We start from the raw sequence: 19,071 nt of genomic DNA on the forward strand, positions 1-19,071 counted from the left end.
TATAAATTTTACAAGTACGTTCTACAATCCAGCAATTCTACTTCTAGATATGTATCTTAGAGAAACTCTTGTTCACGTACAAAAGGGAGTATACATAGTTATCTGTAAATGTTTGATATAAGAAAATCTCCTTTCCTGAAACAAGAATTAATATCTCTAAGAGACAGTTTGGGAATGGCATTCTGTAACTTCCCTATCCTGGGCCTCTCAGAACATTCCTAAAATACTGAATTCAGTCCTGGTAACTCGACTTTCAAAAGAAATTACACAAACTTAAGTATGCTACCAGGAAACTAAAAGAATGCCTAGAGAGGTAAGGAGGCAAGAAGTTAAATTCTTTAAAGAAAAGTTGAATGAGAATGTTTAGCTTTAATTCTTTAACAGTCAAAACTAAAACAAACAAAAAAAATAGTCAAAACTATTAAATTTTTAGTCCCTTTATTTATTCAACCTCAATCATCTCAACTTCTACTTTTAGTCACTCGCACTGAAAGTCACGGACCTGTGACACTACCTGCTCAGTTTTCTGCCTCTGTAACTCCTAACTGTTTCTATTCTTAAGACTTCTAGTCCTTCTCCCCTCCCCAGAGTTCTCTCCCTGAATCCACTTTTATTTTCCTTCCAAATGAGCTGGATTCCACTGACCTTTCTTTAACCACCAGATGCCCAACTTCCTTTTCAGTCATTGTTTGCTTGTTGAATTATCTGGGACAACATCCATGCCGCATCAATCTAAATGATTATGATCATTTTCTTTCATGTTCATAAGACTCATACTGCATTGCTAATACAGGATCTTCAGTTTCAACTGATTCTCCAAGGAGGGCTGATAAATCTTTTCTGATTACTTTTTCCTCATTCTGTACAATGACTATTTCATTTTTTCCCCTTTGGTTCAAAATCTTGATCCTAAGATTCATCACTCCCATCTCCAATCTAAGACATATAATTGCTATCATAAATAGTCCCTTGGCCACACAACCTATAAACTTATTAGCAATTTATTTTATTTTCCCTCTCCTGGTACAGTGAAAGAGGTAAGAGTTCTCTTATTTACAGCCAATCCCTTTTTATCTCTCGGAGTATCTTCATTGTCCCTTCTCAAATGTCTCCTCATCAGTACTAAAAGATGTCTTTCTATATTCAATCTCAAGACTCTAAAGCCTTATCTCAATTCTATTTCCTCTGTCTCTTTTTATAACCAAACATCTTGAAAGACTAATGTACACTCATTTTATCTTTAGCTATTATCACCTCTTTTTAAAATTTTTATAAATTTTATTTATTTTTTAATTGAAGGATAATTGCTTTACAGAATTTTGTTGTTTTCTGGTAAATCCCAACATGAATCAGCGATAGGTATACATACGTCCCCTCCCTCTTCAACATCCCTCCCATCTCCCTTCCCATCTCACCCCTCTAGACTGATACTATTTTCACCTTCTCTTCACTGCAATTTAATTAACCAACTATGTCTCTAAAGCTGCTCCTGTCAAGATCGCTGCTAGATCCTTTTCAAAACTTCACTTCTGCAGCAAAACAACATTAAAGCTCCTTAATATGCTTTCTGTGACTTACAAGCCATGGCATAAGGCAGCTGGGGAAGTAGTTAGGAGATAAAATCTGGAACCGACTCCCTGGCATTTGGGTGCCCTTTGACAACTTACTCAATCTCTTTATGCTTCGGTTTCCACATATGTAAAATGGGAATAAAAACCAGTGATGTATAGGGTTGTTATGAGAATTAAATGAGTCACCATATGCACCGTAGTGGTAAAAGGGCCAAAGGTAAAAATCGGTGTCCTAGTTTCTACTAGCCCTCTGGCTGGTATTCTTGCCAACATTTTTGTTTCCCTTCTCCATTTTTTTTTTTTAAATCTAGTAAATCAACATTTCTCAAAGTGCAGCTTTTGAATATAAATCATTCTGCATATTTGTTTTATGTATATAAATTCTGGAACCTCTTTTTAGACCTACTGAATCTAAATCTTTGGATGACAGGAAAATCTCCTTTTTAAGTAAGTGCTCCTGGTGATTCTGATGTGGACAAAAGTTTGAGCATCATCATTACTGACATTCCTCAGGACCCTGTCCTGGAAGGTCTCTCTTCTCAACATGTTAGACAGACATCTCCTACTTCCATAATTTATGAATAATCCAAGTACTGATGATTCTCCAATTCTTTTCATGAGGTAAGACTGTGATCACATCAGGTTTGTAGTTTCAGCTTCTTTTTATCTATCTTCAGATGGATATTTCAGAGGTATCTAAAACCACATCCAATGCTGAATCTGTTATCCTCCTCAACCCAAAACTGCCCCTTCAATATTATCACTCTTACTACTCAAGCTCAAAACGTTTTATTTCCTTCCTCTTTCTCTTTTCAGCATCCCCATTAGCCACCAAGTCTTACTTATCCTAAAAATCTCCTGAATCTATATTGACTGACAACTCACTAGTCCAAGGGATGAGCATATCTCACCAGATTAAGTCAGCAGTCTCCTAAACAGACTTAAACCAAACCATGTCTCTTGATTACCCACCCAATTACTTTCTCCATAATCCACCATAATCTTTATAAAACCAAAAATTATGTCATTCCTCCAAATGAGAGCCTACAATGGCTCACACTGCTCTCTGAAAATAGCATAATTCCTAACTTTGATTTCAAATAATGACCATCTTGATAATTTAGATTAACACTGCCTCTAAAGATTAACTAAAAAAAACGAGACAAAAATTTTAAAAAATCTGTCTAAAAGCCTCAAGCCCAAAGAGGGAAGAAACCCAAAGAGATAAGCCTAACATTTGGAAGAACCCAAAGCTGAAGGGGGCCTCAATAATAAGCTCAGAGTCTTGAAGGGGTATGTCCGAGAAATAATGGTGATTTGAAAATACACAAGCATTTTCACAGGAACTGAAATGTTTGCTACATAAATGAATGGTAAAAAATAAACTTTTTCTGGGACGTAAAATAAATTACCTTCATTATTGTTATGGCAATATATCGAGCCTCCTTCACTATCATGGGTTCATACGAAACATCCAGCTTTGGGGAAGTAAAATAAATTACCTTCATCATTGTTATGGCAATATATCGAGCCTCCTTCACTATCATGGGTTCATACGAAACATCCAGCTTCGGGGAGGCTAGTCCGCCAAAGGTCATGTCGGTATTAGAAGATGCAGGTGGTACTGCAGGACTACCAGGAATCCTCTGAGGCTTCTTTACTTGCTCTTGTTGCAGAGATGTTTTTTTCTGAGAAACAGGAACGGCTTTCACTTCCACCTAACCAAGATATTATAAAATCCAAATGACATTATTATATAACTGTCCATGACACATCAGAAGAAAGCAATTTACAACTTTAAACTGGCAATTCTTTAAGTTTTATGTTACCACTTGTCCCCCTAGGGCATTCCTTAAAGACTATTTAACAGTGCCAAATGATTATGAAGAATGCATCTCAACAGGGATCCTGGACACAGTGCAAAAGAGAGGCTTTGTTTTTGGGAATAAATAATCACAAATATCAAAACAAAATAAAAACATGTGCCACCATTAATAACATCTAGGAAAGGATAGTAAAATGTATCTACATTCTTACTGGCATTACTTTCCAGTAATCTTCACATATTTTAAAGCACTAAACTCAACTTTAGTTATATATACTGTTCTGCAAAGAAAAAGAACTCTACTGACAGATGTCTTACAACTCAACAGATAATAAAGCAAATTTTATACCTAAAACTTAAACATGTTTATTTACTTTGCAGAAAGAGTACTATTAGGTGGTTCTGTCACCAACATGAACTATGAGGGCCAAACAATCTAATTAATCTTTCAAACTCAGTTTCTTCAGCGATAAAATGGGGTGTCTTTTATCTGCTTTACTATAGAGATGCAAAGAACAGATTTCCTAAGGCGTGTTAAAACAATGAAAGCACAAACTACCTCATAAACAATACTCAGAAGTACCTTCCAAGAATTATAACAAAATATTACATTGTTGTTTGCTATGCACTGGCAAAAAACACTTGGTCCCTCAGTCAGTCAGTCAGTTCAGTCGCTCGGTTGTGTCCGACTCTTTGCAACCCCATGAATCGCAGCACGCCAGGCCTCCCTGTCCATCACCAACTCCCAGAGATCACTCAGATTCACGTCTATCGAGTCAGTGATGCCATCCAGCCATCTCATCCTCTGTCGTCCCCTTCTCCTCCTGCCCCCAATCCCTCCCAGCATCAGAGTCTTTTCCAATGAGTCAACTCTTCGAATGAGGTGGCCAAAGTACTGGAGTTTCAGCTTTAGCATCATTCCTTCCAAAGAAATCCCAGGGCTGATCTCCTTCAGAACGGACTGGTTGCATCTCCTTGCAGTCAAAGGGACTCTCAAGAGTCTTCTCCAACACTACAGTTCAAAAGCATCAATTCTTTGGCACTCAGCCTTCTTCACAGTTCAACTCTCACATTCATACATGATCACTGAAAAAATCATAGCCTTGACTAGACAGACCTTTGTTGGCAAAGTAATGTCTCTGCTTTTGAATATGCTGTGTAGGCTGGTCATAACTTTCCTTCCAAGGAGTAAGCGTCTTTTAATTTCATGGCTGCAGTCACCATCTGCAGTGATTTTGGAGCCCAGAAAAATAAAGTCTGACACTGTTTCCACTGTTTCCCCATCTATTTCCCATAAAGTGACGGGACTGGATGCCATGATCTTCGTTTTCTGAATGTTGAGCTTTAAGCCAACTTTTTCACTCTCCACTTTCACTTGCATCAAGAGGCTTTTTAGTTCCTCCTCACTTTCTGCCATAAGGGTGGTGTCATCTGTATATCTGAGGTTATTGATATTTCTCCCAGCAATCTTGATTCCAGCTTGTGCTTCTTCCAGTCCAGCGTTTCTCATGATGTACTCTGCATATAAGTTAAATAAGCAGGGTGACGATATACAGCCTTGACGTACTCCTTTTTCTATTTGGAACCAGTCTGTTGTTCCATGTCCAGTTCTAACTGTTGATACCTGACCTGCATACAAATTTCTCAAGAGGCAAATCAGGTGGTCTGGTAATCCCATCTCTTGAAGAATTTTCCACAGTTTATTGTGATCCACACAGTCAAAGGCTTTGGCATAGTCAATAAAGCAGAAATAGATGTTTTTTTGGAACTCTCTTGCTTTTTCCATGATCCAGCGGATGTTCGCAATTTGATCTCTGGTTCCTCTGCCTTTTCTAAAACCAGCTTGAACATCAGGAAGTTCACGGTTCACATATTACTGAAGCCTGGCTTGGAGAATAGGCAACCACAAAGTAACCAACGCTTTAAAGACCATTTTAGCTCTTCATCATTCTGAGGGTCACCCAAAGTTTCTTCTGTTCTTTTCAGATACTACTTCTATGGCTGGCAAGAACAGGTAATTCAACAAGAAGATCTTCACAGAAATAGAAAGAAATGCATAAATGAAAGTGACAATATTACTTAAGTAATTGAGAGACATCCCAGGAGCGTGGATTGTTCTTATCAGTGTCATTCTAGGGAGTTAGTAGTTTTGAGACTCTCCCTGTCTACATAAAGTGCAGGTAGCAAACATGTCTCACTAAATAACCACAATCCTGAGTTGGAGCTATGAGAAATCAGTATTTGGATTGACATTATGCTCTGGAAATATTAAAAACCCATCTGACTTTTTTAAAACACAGAAGTTTAAAGATAAATAGAAAAATTGTTCAGCTCATATACATGCCACCATTAAAAGCTTTAAACTTAAATATAACAAAGGAAAAAAAAAAGTAAATGCTTCCAAATCTTAAGAATTTGATTTTAAATTATAGCTACTATTTTCATATATATTATTTTGATTTAATATTTCTTTAAACAACTATATTTACCCTCAGTAAATTAACAGGAGATGTACATCTGCCTATATACCACCAACCTTGAAATAAATCAGTAAATAATTTCATACTTTGTAAGTACTGAGATAAAAAATGATAACCATTCTGCTTTCTTTTATAAACTGTGCTTCTTTGTAAAATTTGTGATTTTTTTATTTCCTATGCATTTTTCTCTTTTTACTAAAAACAATTTCTTTGGAGTAATCATTTTTATAAGTTAAAAAAATATCAGTAACAGCTGCTGTTTTAAAAAAGGATTCTGGATCTCAAAAATATTATCTGTAAACCAACTTTTATGTTCCAAATAATTGATTATTACTCTATCAGGATACTTCAGGAGTTTCTGATAAGTCTAAAATGTCCTGAAAACTTCATGCACTAACAGGCTGAAAATGAAACATACTGAATTAATTTTGTTTTCAGCTAATATGATAATGTGGTATCAATAAATCTAACATCAATAGGTATGCAAGTCACTTTTCCTAAATAGTATTTATTGGAGTTTCCTAGAATATGCTTTCTATATTATAGATAAATCTGATATGAATCTGAGTATATTAAGAGGCTTCAGGATTCTTGTTCTCAAGAAGCAGACTATACAGGCCAAAAAAAAAGAAGAGAAGAAATGAGAGAGAGAGATGGAGTTCCCTGTGGTCCAGTGGTTAAGAATCAGTGCTTTCACTGCCATGGGCCTGGGTTCAGTCCCTGAACCTGGGACCTAAGATCCCACAAACCACACAGTGCAGACAAAAACAAACACACATAAACAAAAAAGAAAGGAAAAGGGAGAGAGAGAGATCACATGGCTAAAAAAGAACCCAAAGAGGAGAACAAAAAGAGAGCATAAAGTCTGACTCTGAAATGTGAGATGTAAACAGCCCAGATACTAAAATGCAGCAAGAGACAACAAAAGGTGCAAAGGAGGAAACATAAGAAAATGCAACTAAAGATCTACTGTAAGCACAATAGTAAGTATGAACATTAAAAAGAAATGAAATGTTATGCTGACTTGGAAAATAGTAACTATGATACAGGCACATGAATAAGGGACTTACTGTGGGCTCAGAGAAGGGATTTAACAATTCACAAATACACTTTGAAATGAGAAATTCATCAATGAATACACAAAACCCTTCAACATATTAAAGCATACTGTATTGGGACAAAAATTCTGTCCTTGGGTAGGGTCATTTTTTTGTTATCACTATCAGAATTACTTTACTCTCTACTCCCATTTTTTTTTTACAATTTGTGATGCTTTTTACATTCTAAAGAGTAATTCTTAGCATGAAAACACTTTGATGGGGTATGATCTTCCTTAAAAAGGTAAGCTAGAAGAGAAAATGTAAGAGTGAAGCATACTGTATGGATATGTATTATGTATACTGTATGTAATTAAAAGAGTACATACTCTTCTATCCTATATATGTTTGTTTGGGTCACGATGAAACTCTTGCGGGGGGTCATGGCCAAAACATTGAAAGCCACTAGTAAAGCCTGAATTTTCTTTAGTATCAGGGCCAAATGCTTTTCCATACAGTTTTACTTACTGGTCTTAAGACATATGAACTATTGTCCTCTTTTTTTTTTTTTTTTAAACTATGAATCAAGTAAGAGGTGCCAGTGGTATTGTGCTTCTCCATGGTACAAATGAAATAATGTACCAACTAGTTGAAAAAGTGCTAGTATATTGAGGTAAAATCAGCTTCTCTGTGAGTAAAAAAGATTTCAAGGCTTAATCAACTCCAAATAACCTAATCATTTTGTAAATACAACTTCGAGGGGCCAGCGTAGCTGGGGATTGCCTATACAAACTTTTGTTCGATATTCACTGTTTTCAGAAATCTAATAAAAGTTTTAAATAAGATATTTAATTAATATATAACATAGAGGACTTAATTTTATGTCTTTACTATAATATGCTCTAAAATGTCATTATTTACTAATGTCTCAGGGAAGAGGTGTTCAGAGAACTATATTCTTCAGTATAGCACATAACTAGTTCCATTCCTCATTCTTTTACAATCCAAATTTAGGTATTTCTGATTTATTTAATAAGTATCAATATTATATTTTAAACATTGCTTCAGTAGTACTAAATGCAAAACATATTAAAGTCTTTTAAAAACATATATAAAATTTTTAAACGTATTCTTTCATTTATTTGTTCAATGACTAATATATGATGGTCTTCCCTCTGTGTGCTTAGCACTCTTTTGATGGACACTTTCTTATCCTCCCTTTGAATCACCATGGCATCTAGCATATCTGAAGCAAAATCCAAAAAGTATAAAACTTGGATAAGTAAGTACTGATTAATGTGAACAAGTCATTTAAAAATTTTCAGCTTCCTTCACTGCATATAAGTAAGGAGCGTACTGCAAATAGACTCTAAGCTCTTGTCATTTCTAAAATTTTATGAGTTACAATAGTGCATAGATGTCTACTAATTTAATCCCACTACAATTACCTTCATGTTGGGAACGTGTACCACATCCCCATACTGGTCTTTCGTTTGCACCGTGATGGTGGTAGGCCAACCACACCGAATATCATCCTTATTCAGAATCAAAGATGTTTTCTGAGGATCAGCATAGGAATCTGGCTGAAGCCACCTAACAGGAATGAAAAAACAAGTAAACAAAAAGTCAAACATTCATCAATATCTTCAGTGATTAAAATGAAACTAGGCCAAATGAATAAAACTATATTAAACAAAGTGCTAAAAGGATTATCATTTCCAACTCAGTAATAAGGACCATGGGCTTCCCAGATGGTGCCAGTGGTAAAGAACCTGCTGGCCAACGCAGGAGACGTAAGAGATAAGTGTTCGATCCCTGGGTCAGGAAGATCCCTTAGAGGAAGGTATAGCAACCCACTCTAGTATTCTTGCCTGGAGAATCCCCATGGACAGAGAAGCCTGGTGGGCTATGGTCCACAGGGTCGCAGAGTCAGACACGACTGAAATGACTTAGCATGCACACACAATAAGGATAACAAGTATTAACTTCCTTGGAAATCATTAATGACAAATTCATTAAACAAATATGCTAAAGCTTATGAAATTTTTGATGATTACAAATAAATCAGAAATATCTGTAAAATCAGAAAGTGTGAAATTTTAACTATGGCTGGTTTAAAATAACCAAGAAAATGAATTTAGGTTGTATATACTTAGAAGTCCCAAATAACACTACTTAAGGAAGGTCTGCCTAATTGCCAACCTGAAGACCTGGGAAAGAGCAGCATTTCTGTCAAAACAGAAACATAAGTGACATTTTGCTTGCTGGGGAGCAGAAGGTTGGAAATACACTACCTTCTCTTTACACAGCTTAGTAACGATTTTCCCTCACTACCATTCCTTCCATGCAAATTCTATTTTTTGTGATATCCATGCCTGAATTCTTTGCATGATCTACATTCAAGTTGTCGTGTGAGATGATTGATGAGTAAATTCTGTGATGAATACTACACAAAAAGGTCCATGAAGAAGGCAGTGAGGCTGACTTAAAAGATGTTTTCTATTTTTCTCCAATCACCACTTTGCTTTTTAAAAACTAAAAAGTAATCTCCGTATTTTTAAGATTAAAGCCAGAAAGAGGGTCATATTTCTGTATTTACTAGTTTGGTGCCATATATAGTCGCTCAGTCGTGTCTGGCTCTTTGCGACCCCATGGACTAGCCCACCAGGCTCCTCTGGTCCCTGTGATTCTCCAGGCAAGAACACTGGAGTGGGCTGCCAAGCCCTCCTCTGGGGATCTTCCCAACCCAGGGATCTAACCCAGGTCTCCCACACTGCAGGTGGATTCTTTACTCTCTGAGGCATATTTACTAGTGAAATTACTCAAGTCAGCATATGTGTTCACCTTCAAAAAAACCAAATAGCAACAAAATAAATGAGAACTCTAAAATCTTAAATTACCTGATTTAAATTCTTAATTTATATCTGCATTAACTGTAGATTTGGAAAAAATCCTCATATTAAGATAAATATAGTCACAAATTTAGGAGTTTAGTATAGATATTAAATATTATCATCAAATTCACGGACTTCTCTATTTTACCATGTAGTCTTTATATTTTTAACAATTATTATATATGTTTAAAATATACTGAAATATTAACTACTACTTTATATTTCAGAAAGTCCAAAACACATAAACTACATTATTTTAGGTGGCACTGTAACATCCTAATGACTCCTCTCCTTTCTCTTCAGAAATGAAAACTAAGGTAAGCCCTGGAAGAAAATCACTGTAGGACTTAAGAGTGCATTACCTCGCAAGCCTTCCACCACTTGATCCTGGAACACAAGCAATAAAATCGTCCAGAAAGGACTGTTCATTGCTCTGGATTTGAAGTGGTAAGTTTCCTTCTAGTGCCTCCAATATAGTTGGTGAATGAGAAAGAGCTAAACCCTTTCCAAGAATACCAGAATGGGTTTTGCACACCTGTTGGGTAAAAAAGAACATTTATATTTTAAAATATGAAACTTTAATCACATGATTGTTTTGAATTTGCACCCAATTTTAGATAGGCCTTTTTTCGGGAAATCGTTTTCTCCCCACGTCCCAGTGCTCCTTTACTCTGAACAGTAGAAAACTTCCAGCAGGGAAAAACTTGGGATAATACTTTCAGTTTCATTCTGCTCACAAAAGGAAGTGATTTATCTGAGTTTTGCAGGTTAGAGCTAATGCTGCATCTCCCCCTACCCAAGCTCTCCACATGTTTCTCTGCATGTGTCACATCCCCGTTTGTCAGGGCCAGGGCTCCCCTCTAAAGACAGCTGTAGAGGTTGCCCGCTTTCTGTGTCTCCGTTACTGGTGGTTCTCTTGGGTAGGCTGTGTCTGTGCTCTTGGGCGGGTGGGTACCAAGGTCTTGACTCAGGCAAAAAGGTGATGGAAGCCTGACTGTGCCTGCACATACACTGCATTAGCCTGTGTAAGCCTTATGAAAAAGGGCAGATAAAACAGAAATTTTAGTCCTCAACTAGATGAGAAGCACACCTTACATTTTAGAAAGACTTGCTGCAAGTGCTAAAACTCTAGAAAAATCTTAATGACTGTATAATAAATTTCAAAACAAAATATTTTTCATGGAAAACTATTGTATTTCCAGTTCTTTCAATTCTACAACAGTAACTCCTGCATTTTATGAACCATGCAATTTCTAAATCATAATCTTTAATATCAAACAGACTTGAGTCCAAATTCAGACTTCAGATGAGTTATTGCTATGTCCTCTTAAGCTAACAAGTTACAGACCATTCCTGAATCAGTGAAAGGTATAAACTGGTGATCAAACGATCTCTTGTAGTTATTATACAATTTAAATGGGGCTTCCTAGGTGATGTAGCAGTAAAGAATCCGCCTGCCAATGCAGGAGATGCAAAGAGGTGTAGGTTCGATCCCTGCATCAGGAAGATCCCTGGAGGAAGAAACAGCAATCTGGTCCAGTATTTTTGCCTGCAAAATTCCATGGACAGAGGAGCCTGGTGGGCTGCAGTCCATGAGGTTGCAAAGAACTGGCATGACTATGCACCTAAGTATACACACACAACACATTTAAATGCTCACTACCTGCCTAACAAGCATGGGTTTTAATGTATGTTAGACCATCATGACTACCTTACATGCCAAAAAGGTGTGTAATTTGGGACATCACTTTTTTATTTATAGGGGCACAATAAAGATCTCCTTACATCCGGCCTAATTAACATTCTATAAGCCATAATACCTTGGATGATGAGCTACTTGATGGATTTCCTTAGCTAGAATGCTATATGACACATAGCATGTTCACCAAACATTTTTTGAATTAATTTTTATTTTTCTATCTTAAGATACAGAGATTTAACTTTTCTAAAAGGAAAAACAAAAGCTGGTGGGATTTTAAAAAACCTAAGTTTCTTAACATTATTGAGGACACCATGGCTCCCTACAATTAGAGCACAGTGATCAAGATCATGGACTTTGTCACCAAATTGCCAAAGGTCAAACTCTAGACCAGTTGCTCACCAGCTGTGTGATTCTGAGCCAGTTACTTAAGTTCTTTGTATCTCAGTTTCCTTATCTATAGTTAGGAGTTCCTACTTCATAGGACTGTTGTAAGGACTAAATGATTTAAAAGTATAAAACAAAGTTAAAGATCAAATAAATGTTTGTTTTTATTATTACTGCTGTAATCATTTCAGAAAATAAATAACATGTAAACTACTAACTGTAAGTATTAGAAGACCTGGATACCAGCCTCGATCTCCCAGTTGCCTGAATTCTTAATCAAAACTTCTCTGAACTGATATAATTGTCAGATACAAGAGAAAATAGTGATTTCAAAGTGTAACTGCAGAAATAGATAATGTCAAAAATATGGCAAACTACTGGAGAAGGAAATGGCAACCCACTCCAGTATTCTTGCCTGGAAAATTCCATGGACAGAGGAGCCTGGTGGGCTACAGTCCATGGGGTCACAGAGTCAGCCACGACTGAAGACCTCAGTACAGTATATGGTAAACTATAAAGTTTCTCTATAGATATTATTTCCATTACTATTACTAACATCTTTTTTCTAACTGGAAAATAAAACTTCTTTCAAGATCTAATTTCAATGTCCACCCCTGGACAAAACCCTCCTGTGGGCCCTTGGTAGCTCTTCTTCCTCCAGCAGGGCTTACATCTCACTCCAGAGTCAACACCCACCGTGCAGTTCAGTAAGGGCTCATACAGGGGTTGATTCCATCAAGGGGAGCAATTATGAGTTATTTATCTTTATAACTGTCAATTGTAGAATGAAATACTCAATGAATGAGTGCTATGCTCAAGAAAAACAAGGTTGATTTGAGTGAAAATTTGGCTTAAAATTAATGTACAAAGTTTATCCTTATAATTATTGAAGACAATACCTGTAAAGCAGCCTCTTCAAGAATTTCAAGATCCTCCTCTAATTCATTACCTGGTATGTAAATGAAAAGGTTTACCAAAATATATCAATGTTTCATTTAACTTTCTAGTCTTCTGCATTCATTACATGTTCTCCAAAAATTGATATTCCAAATTGAAGAGAACTATTATCATTATGGATAAATCTCAGTGGTTTAAATTTTAAAATGCTTATTTTCAGTGTGAATATAAGCTGTAATTCTCAACACAATACTAAAAAAAGCACTCATCAAGTGTATCAAAAGACACATATTACATTTATATACACAAATGTATATTTTTACTTTAGTGTATTTATCTAAGAAAAAAAGAGGAAAACTGATTATTCAGAACCTGAGTCTTTCTTTTTCAGTTATATTACAGAAGAACTTCATCTTTAGTAAACAACAGTTACTGACAGGAAAGCCCAAGATAGTGACTGTATTCTCTAAACATTTTCTGCTTTACTGCTTGATGTAGAACATTTATTGAATTTTCTGATAGCTTAATGAACTTATAAAATATTATAACCAAAGTGATACATGTTCAAAGGGAAATATTTGAATTATACAGAAGTGCAGAATGAAAATTTCTGCCACCATCCCCTTTCAAAGATACAGTATCAACAGTTTCCTATGTATTGTTCTAAAAACTTTGTATGCAAATAATCATTGTATGCATGTATGTGTCAGCCTACATACATGGGAACATACACATCTATTTACATATATATATATATACAATATGATGTTCAAAACAATGAACATCATATAATTATATAATCTGGACGCCTTTCTTGGCCTGGACATATAGGTTTACTTTTCTGTCACTGTATTTAACAGCTACTTACATCTGTTTTGTATAGATGTACCATCGCTGATTGAACAGTTCCCAACTGACAAACATTTTGGTTGCTCCTAGGTTTTATAACCACAAGTATTGATAAATTAATCTATCTTATAATGTACGTTTTTGAGTATTTGTGAAAATATGTATAAAAATGCTATATCAAAAGGTATATTTATATAAAATTTGAAGTTATTGACGAATTTCCTTCAAAGAGGTTGTAGCAATTTCCCTCACATGAATAGAACACAAATGTCTCATTGTCTTTAGTATAGTAAGCAGCTGCCCATGAATATATGTGACTGTTAAATTCATTTTGCTAAACTATTTTCAGGATGTTTTTTAATAGACATTCTATTCGTAATTTTGTAACTTTTTTAAAAATCATAAATACCTAGTACAAGATCACACTTACCAATAGGAAGTGCTAGATCCTTTTTCATCAAAGCTGCTGCACAAACCCCACCAAGATTAGCTAGTTCTTTTTCCAACTGAATGACTCCCTGGAGAATTGAAAAAAAAAATCAGATGCTGTAAAAACTGTTTGGAAGACGCAATTTTTGAGAGATGATGTGGATTATCAAAAAAATGTGACTTGCATTCCAGCATAACATTTGAAACAAAAAGAAAGCATGTATTAGCAGCTAATGGTTAATTAAGAGTGTAAGAGATTCAATATTATGTCTCACATTGGTTATACTGTTTCAGACCAACAGCTCATAGTCCAAAGGATTTTTCATTTATTACTTTGATGGAACATGATCACTGTTTCACCTTAACTTTTTTTTTTAAACAGTACTACTGGAAATCTTTACGACAGATATTAAGTTAGTGCCTTTGTGAAATCAGCTTACAAAAATCACTCAGAAAGGTACAGTCACCAACCAGGTGTGGAACAGGCAGGATTATACTACATCTTTAAAGGCTGGGTCATGCTGCACAGACTCTGATCTCTCCACATATTAAAAACAGTAATACCAGACACAATTAATTTGTACAAAATTAAACTACAAAATAGATTATACACCCTAGCTTAAAATAAAATTTCAGGCTTCTTAAATATAGACAGCAAACACAATTCAAGTCAATAGTAGCCCTCAGAAACACAATCTTCCTTAACAGAATAAGAAGATAATTCATTCTCACCTCATCAGGTCCAGGGCTAAACTCATATCCAATTGCAAAACATTTGAAACCATAGAAAGAAGCTTTGTCATCTTTCACATAATCTGATGCAGTCTCCAATGAAAAAAGGGCCTCATTCCCTAAGAAAAAAAACTAACACTGAGTTCAAAATCTGAAACAACTTTATTCAAGTCTCCTTTTATCCATCTCAAGATAGGTAGCAATACAAATCAGGCTTCCCGGGTGGCGCAGTGGTAAAGAATTCGTCTGCCAATGCAGGTGCTGTAAGAGATGTGGATTTGATCCCTGGGTAGGGAAGATCTGGAGAAGGAAATGGCAACCACTCCAGTATTCTTGCCTGGAAAATCCCATGGACAGAGAAACCTGTTGGACTATAGTCCATGGGGTCGCAAAAGAGTCGGACATGACTTGAACACACATGCACTAAATAATGTATTTGGTTTTGGGGTTTCTACATTTACTTGAACAAAATTGTGCTAAAAACAACACTAGAAACAATAAAACCATACCAGGTTGTTATTTTTCTTTATGATTTAATTCTCCTTAATCACATGTCCTAAGTAAGTTACATGAGCAATCATTGTCAATTATCTGTCAATTACTGAAGTGACCTGTATGTGTAAGTAGCTCAGTCATGTCCAACTCTTTGTGACCCCATGGACTGTAGCCCACCAGGCACCTCTGTCCATGGGATTTTCCTAGCAAGAATACTGCAATGGGTTGCCATTTCCTTCTCCAACTGAGGTGACCCGGGTTAGCCTTTTTTCTAAGCTGGAATCTGGCTTTGATCTCTTCACAAACAAACACGGCAGGTCACATCAGAAGAAAGAAGTTTCTGAATTCGAACTGGCTCTCAGTTTGCAAGATCACGGGATCACTTAACTTATGGTTAAGTGGTTAAAAAAACAACAGACTATAATAACAAATCTGTGGCACCCACCTGGCCACAAATACTCTTCAAGCTTGAAAACAAAGCTTTACATAACTTAGTGGGCTCCATGGGTCACTAGCTCTCTTGAAATAAAGAAGTCCTCAGCAACTTTTTAAAACTCAACACTTACTGGGAAAATAAACACCTAATCCAACTTTTTCTATAGTTTGGCCTCAGTATTAACTCTCTGCTTTGGTCAAGCTTCCCTGGCGGCTCAGACAGTAAAGAATCTGCCTGCATTGCAGGAGACCTGGGTTCAGTCCCTAGGTCGGGATGATCCCCCAGAGAGGGCATGGCAACCCACTCCAGTACTCTTCGCTGGAGAACTCCATGGACAGAGGAGCCTGGAGGGCTACAGTCAATGGGGTCGCAAAGAGTCGGATACAACTGAGTGACTGACACACTTTCTTTGGACAAGCTAATCTTTTCTCACAAGATCCTCAGAACAGTCTCTTGTCTAAACCTTGGTCATGTTATGCCCAGTGCCCAGAGAGTCTTCACTAATAAACTGCAATCTAGATACAGAGTAGGTCTTGAAGACATTCTTCTGAAAATTAAATAAACATTTTCAATAGTGTATCTTTACTAAACATAATTCTTATAAATGCATGTATTTTACCATATAAAACAAAATGAGACCAAAAAAAAAAAAAAAAACTTACCTGGTAACACTAACACCATAGTAGGCCACCCAGAGGACCCTGAAAATTTCTTTAGTTCTATCCAGGAATTCAGATTTTCATGAACAGCTGTCAACTTTGGTCCATATCCTGAATTCTGAACAGTTCTAACGGGGATCAACAAACGGAGGACGTCTTCCGACTGTGCAGTGCCACACTGAGGGTCAAACTCGAGTGTCATCCACCGCACGCACTCTGGGAATGTCACCTGAAGTCAACAGACAAAAGGCCACTCACATAAGAAGAATCAGATTTTAGCTTCTGGTCTAGTTTAGAAGTAGGACATCATACTGGAAAGATGATGCCTTCAACTTACCGTAACATTAATGTTAAGTAAGGAATTAATACTGTAAAATTTTAAGAATTAAGTGATCAGAAACCAAGGTATTAATGGTCAGTATGAACTGTCTCTGCTGTCCCGCTGTAATATCTATTGTTTTCTAATATGTGGTTGATACTGCATTGTGTCTAAGTATATACTGATATCATTAAAAAAACAATTACAAAACTGCTTAATTTCTGGAAAAAAAAAATAAACTATCTGATTTTCCTGTAAAAGAGCTTATTTACATAATAAATTTTCCATTTCAGTCAGTATGCATTTAAGGAATATAGGTAGGTAACTGACAATGTAATTGGACAGGTAAAATATAAAGATACACTGATGGAAATGAATAAATCATTAAAATGTAAGGTTTTAGTTACTTTTAGGTTATCTACCATTCATAGTACCTAATACAAATGCTTCTTCTCATTAACCAAAAAAACTTTGCAACTTCAAATATTATGAGAATATAAACACACACACTTATACATTTGATAAAAGCCTTGATTTTTATAGTCTTCTATCCTAAAATTTTACTGTATGCAAGAGTTTATGATGGCACATAATTACATGTATTTTTAAGGCCATTTTACAGTTTCTGTCATCATCATAGCAGAAGGAATTCTGTAATTGTAGTAAAATTACAGTTAAGCAGGACCATGTCAAGTAGTAAAATATGAATTGGTTGTAGGACATGACATAAACCTTAAGAAATTTCCCAAGTATGATATTAATCTAAAAAAAATTAGACTATATTTAGTAAAGGATTTTTTTATAATCCTTAAATAAAAAGCTCAACGTAGTTCACAGTAACATAAATGTAAATTAAAACTAAACTGAGGCACCATTTTCCCAACATTCTTCCCATTGTATTGGCAAAAGCTCCCAAATTTAAACACATACTCCTTGGGGGAGGCCATGAGAAAATAAGCATTCCCATATGTTGTTGGTGGGACACAAAAAGCCATAACTTCAATGGAAGGGAAGTGTCAACATCTAGCAAAACTACACTCACCGTCTGAATCAGCAATTCCAGATATACCGAGCACAAGGCTCCCCATTCTTTGCTTAACCCAGCAATCCTACTTCTAGAAGTATAGTTTGAAGATATGCCTCTAACAATATGGAAACAAAAACAAACAAAAAAATGCCCATATGCCCAGTTTATTCATTGCAAAAAAAAAAAAAAAAAATGAAAACACCCCAGATGCTCACACATTAGACTAGCTCAAAGACTATGATACACCTTGACAACACTGGAGCACTATGAAGTTGTAAAAAGGAATGAGGATGATCTATATAAATGGATACGGAGAGATTTTTACACAGTGTTACTTTTAAAAAGCAAAGTACAAAGTAGTATATACAGTGTGCTATTTTTTTAAACAAAGAAGGAAAATAAGACTACATCTAAATCAATCTTTATGATTTTTTTTCCAAAAAAGAATGCAGTAAGGATAAACCATGATACTTACTAGAGTAAGGCAGAAGCCCAGAAGGAAAAGGACTTATAATTCTGAGGATGTCGCTTTACTTAATTTTATATCTGTAGCTATATTAGTATTTTACATAGTTTAAAACTAATATTAAATCAAGTGGGGCAGGGAAAAAACTCATAAAAATTAAGTAAAAATAAACAAGACTAACTTTATATTAATCATATAGCCACCTACACACATATATATATAGTGAACTACTCCAAACAACTTCTGAATAAAGTACTTTGATTATATTAATGTTAGTAGGGTTAATATAAAAAACATTGCAAAGAAACTTTATTTTATGTAGTATTTTTAATTTTTATAGTGGCATACATAAACGAAAATGGTATGAAGACAATACCTCAGCGGTTTTGACTGGAATTAGTAAGAAGTGCTCAAAAGCTGATGAAAACACAGGAAAAGGACACAGAATCTAGTTTGAACAGAATTCCCCTGACCAAATCAATTGAAATTTGAGCATCAAACTGAATGACAGCAAAAGATTGTAACGCTGAGCAAAAAGAGAATCTCTGAGTACATACTGGTATGAACACATGAAATAAATATATAAATGACTACACTTTTTAAAGTAGAAGGGGTGAGAAACTCTTCTTTATAACAGAACACCAGCAGGGAGGAAAAACAGAATTAGAAAACCACCATCTTGCAACCACCATACCAATAAATGATTTGGGTAAGAATAACCAAAGTGAAAGTGAAGTCGCTCAGTCGTGTCTGACACTTTGCAACCCCATGGACAGTAACCCACTAGGCTTCTCTGTCCATGGGATTTTCCAGGCAAGAATACTGGAGTGGGCTGCCATTTCCTCCTCCAGGGGATCTTCCCAATCCAG

The 19,071-nt window shown here is 35.8% G+C and overlaps 1 protein-coding gene across 1 annotated transcript in view; it reads right to left on the reverse strand.

Moving 5' to 3' along the window:
* MYCBP2 (MYC binding protein 2) overlaps positions 1-19,071 on the reverse strand; it is a 270,674-nt gene that overhangs the window by 84,693 nt on the left and 166,910 nt on the right. Inside the window, 7 exon segments of the mRNA NM_001192817.3 lie at positions 3,074-3,289; positions 8,362-8,506; positions 10,170-10,342; positions 12,793-12,842; positions 14,070-14,157; positions 14,801-14,919; positions 16,394-16,619. Coding sequence (NP_001179746.2) covers positions 3,074-3,289; positions 8,362-8,506; positions 10,170-10,342; positions 12,793-12,842; positions 14,070-14,157; positions 14,801-14,919; positions 16,394-16,619 — 1,017 coding nt within the window.

This window comes from Bos taurus, chromosome 12, assembly GCF_002263795.3.
Source record: "Bos taurus isolate L1 Dominette 01449 registration number 42190680 breed Hereford chromosome 12, ARS-UCD2.0, whole genome shotgun sequence".
NCBI classification, from domain to species: domain Eukaryota; kingdom Metazoa; phylum Chordata; class Mammalia; order Artiodactyla; family Bovidae; genus Bos; species Bos taurus.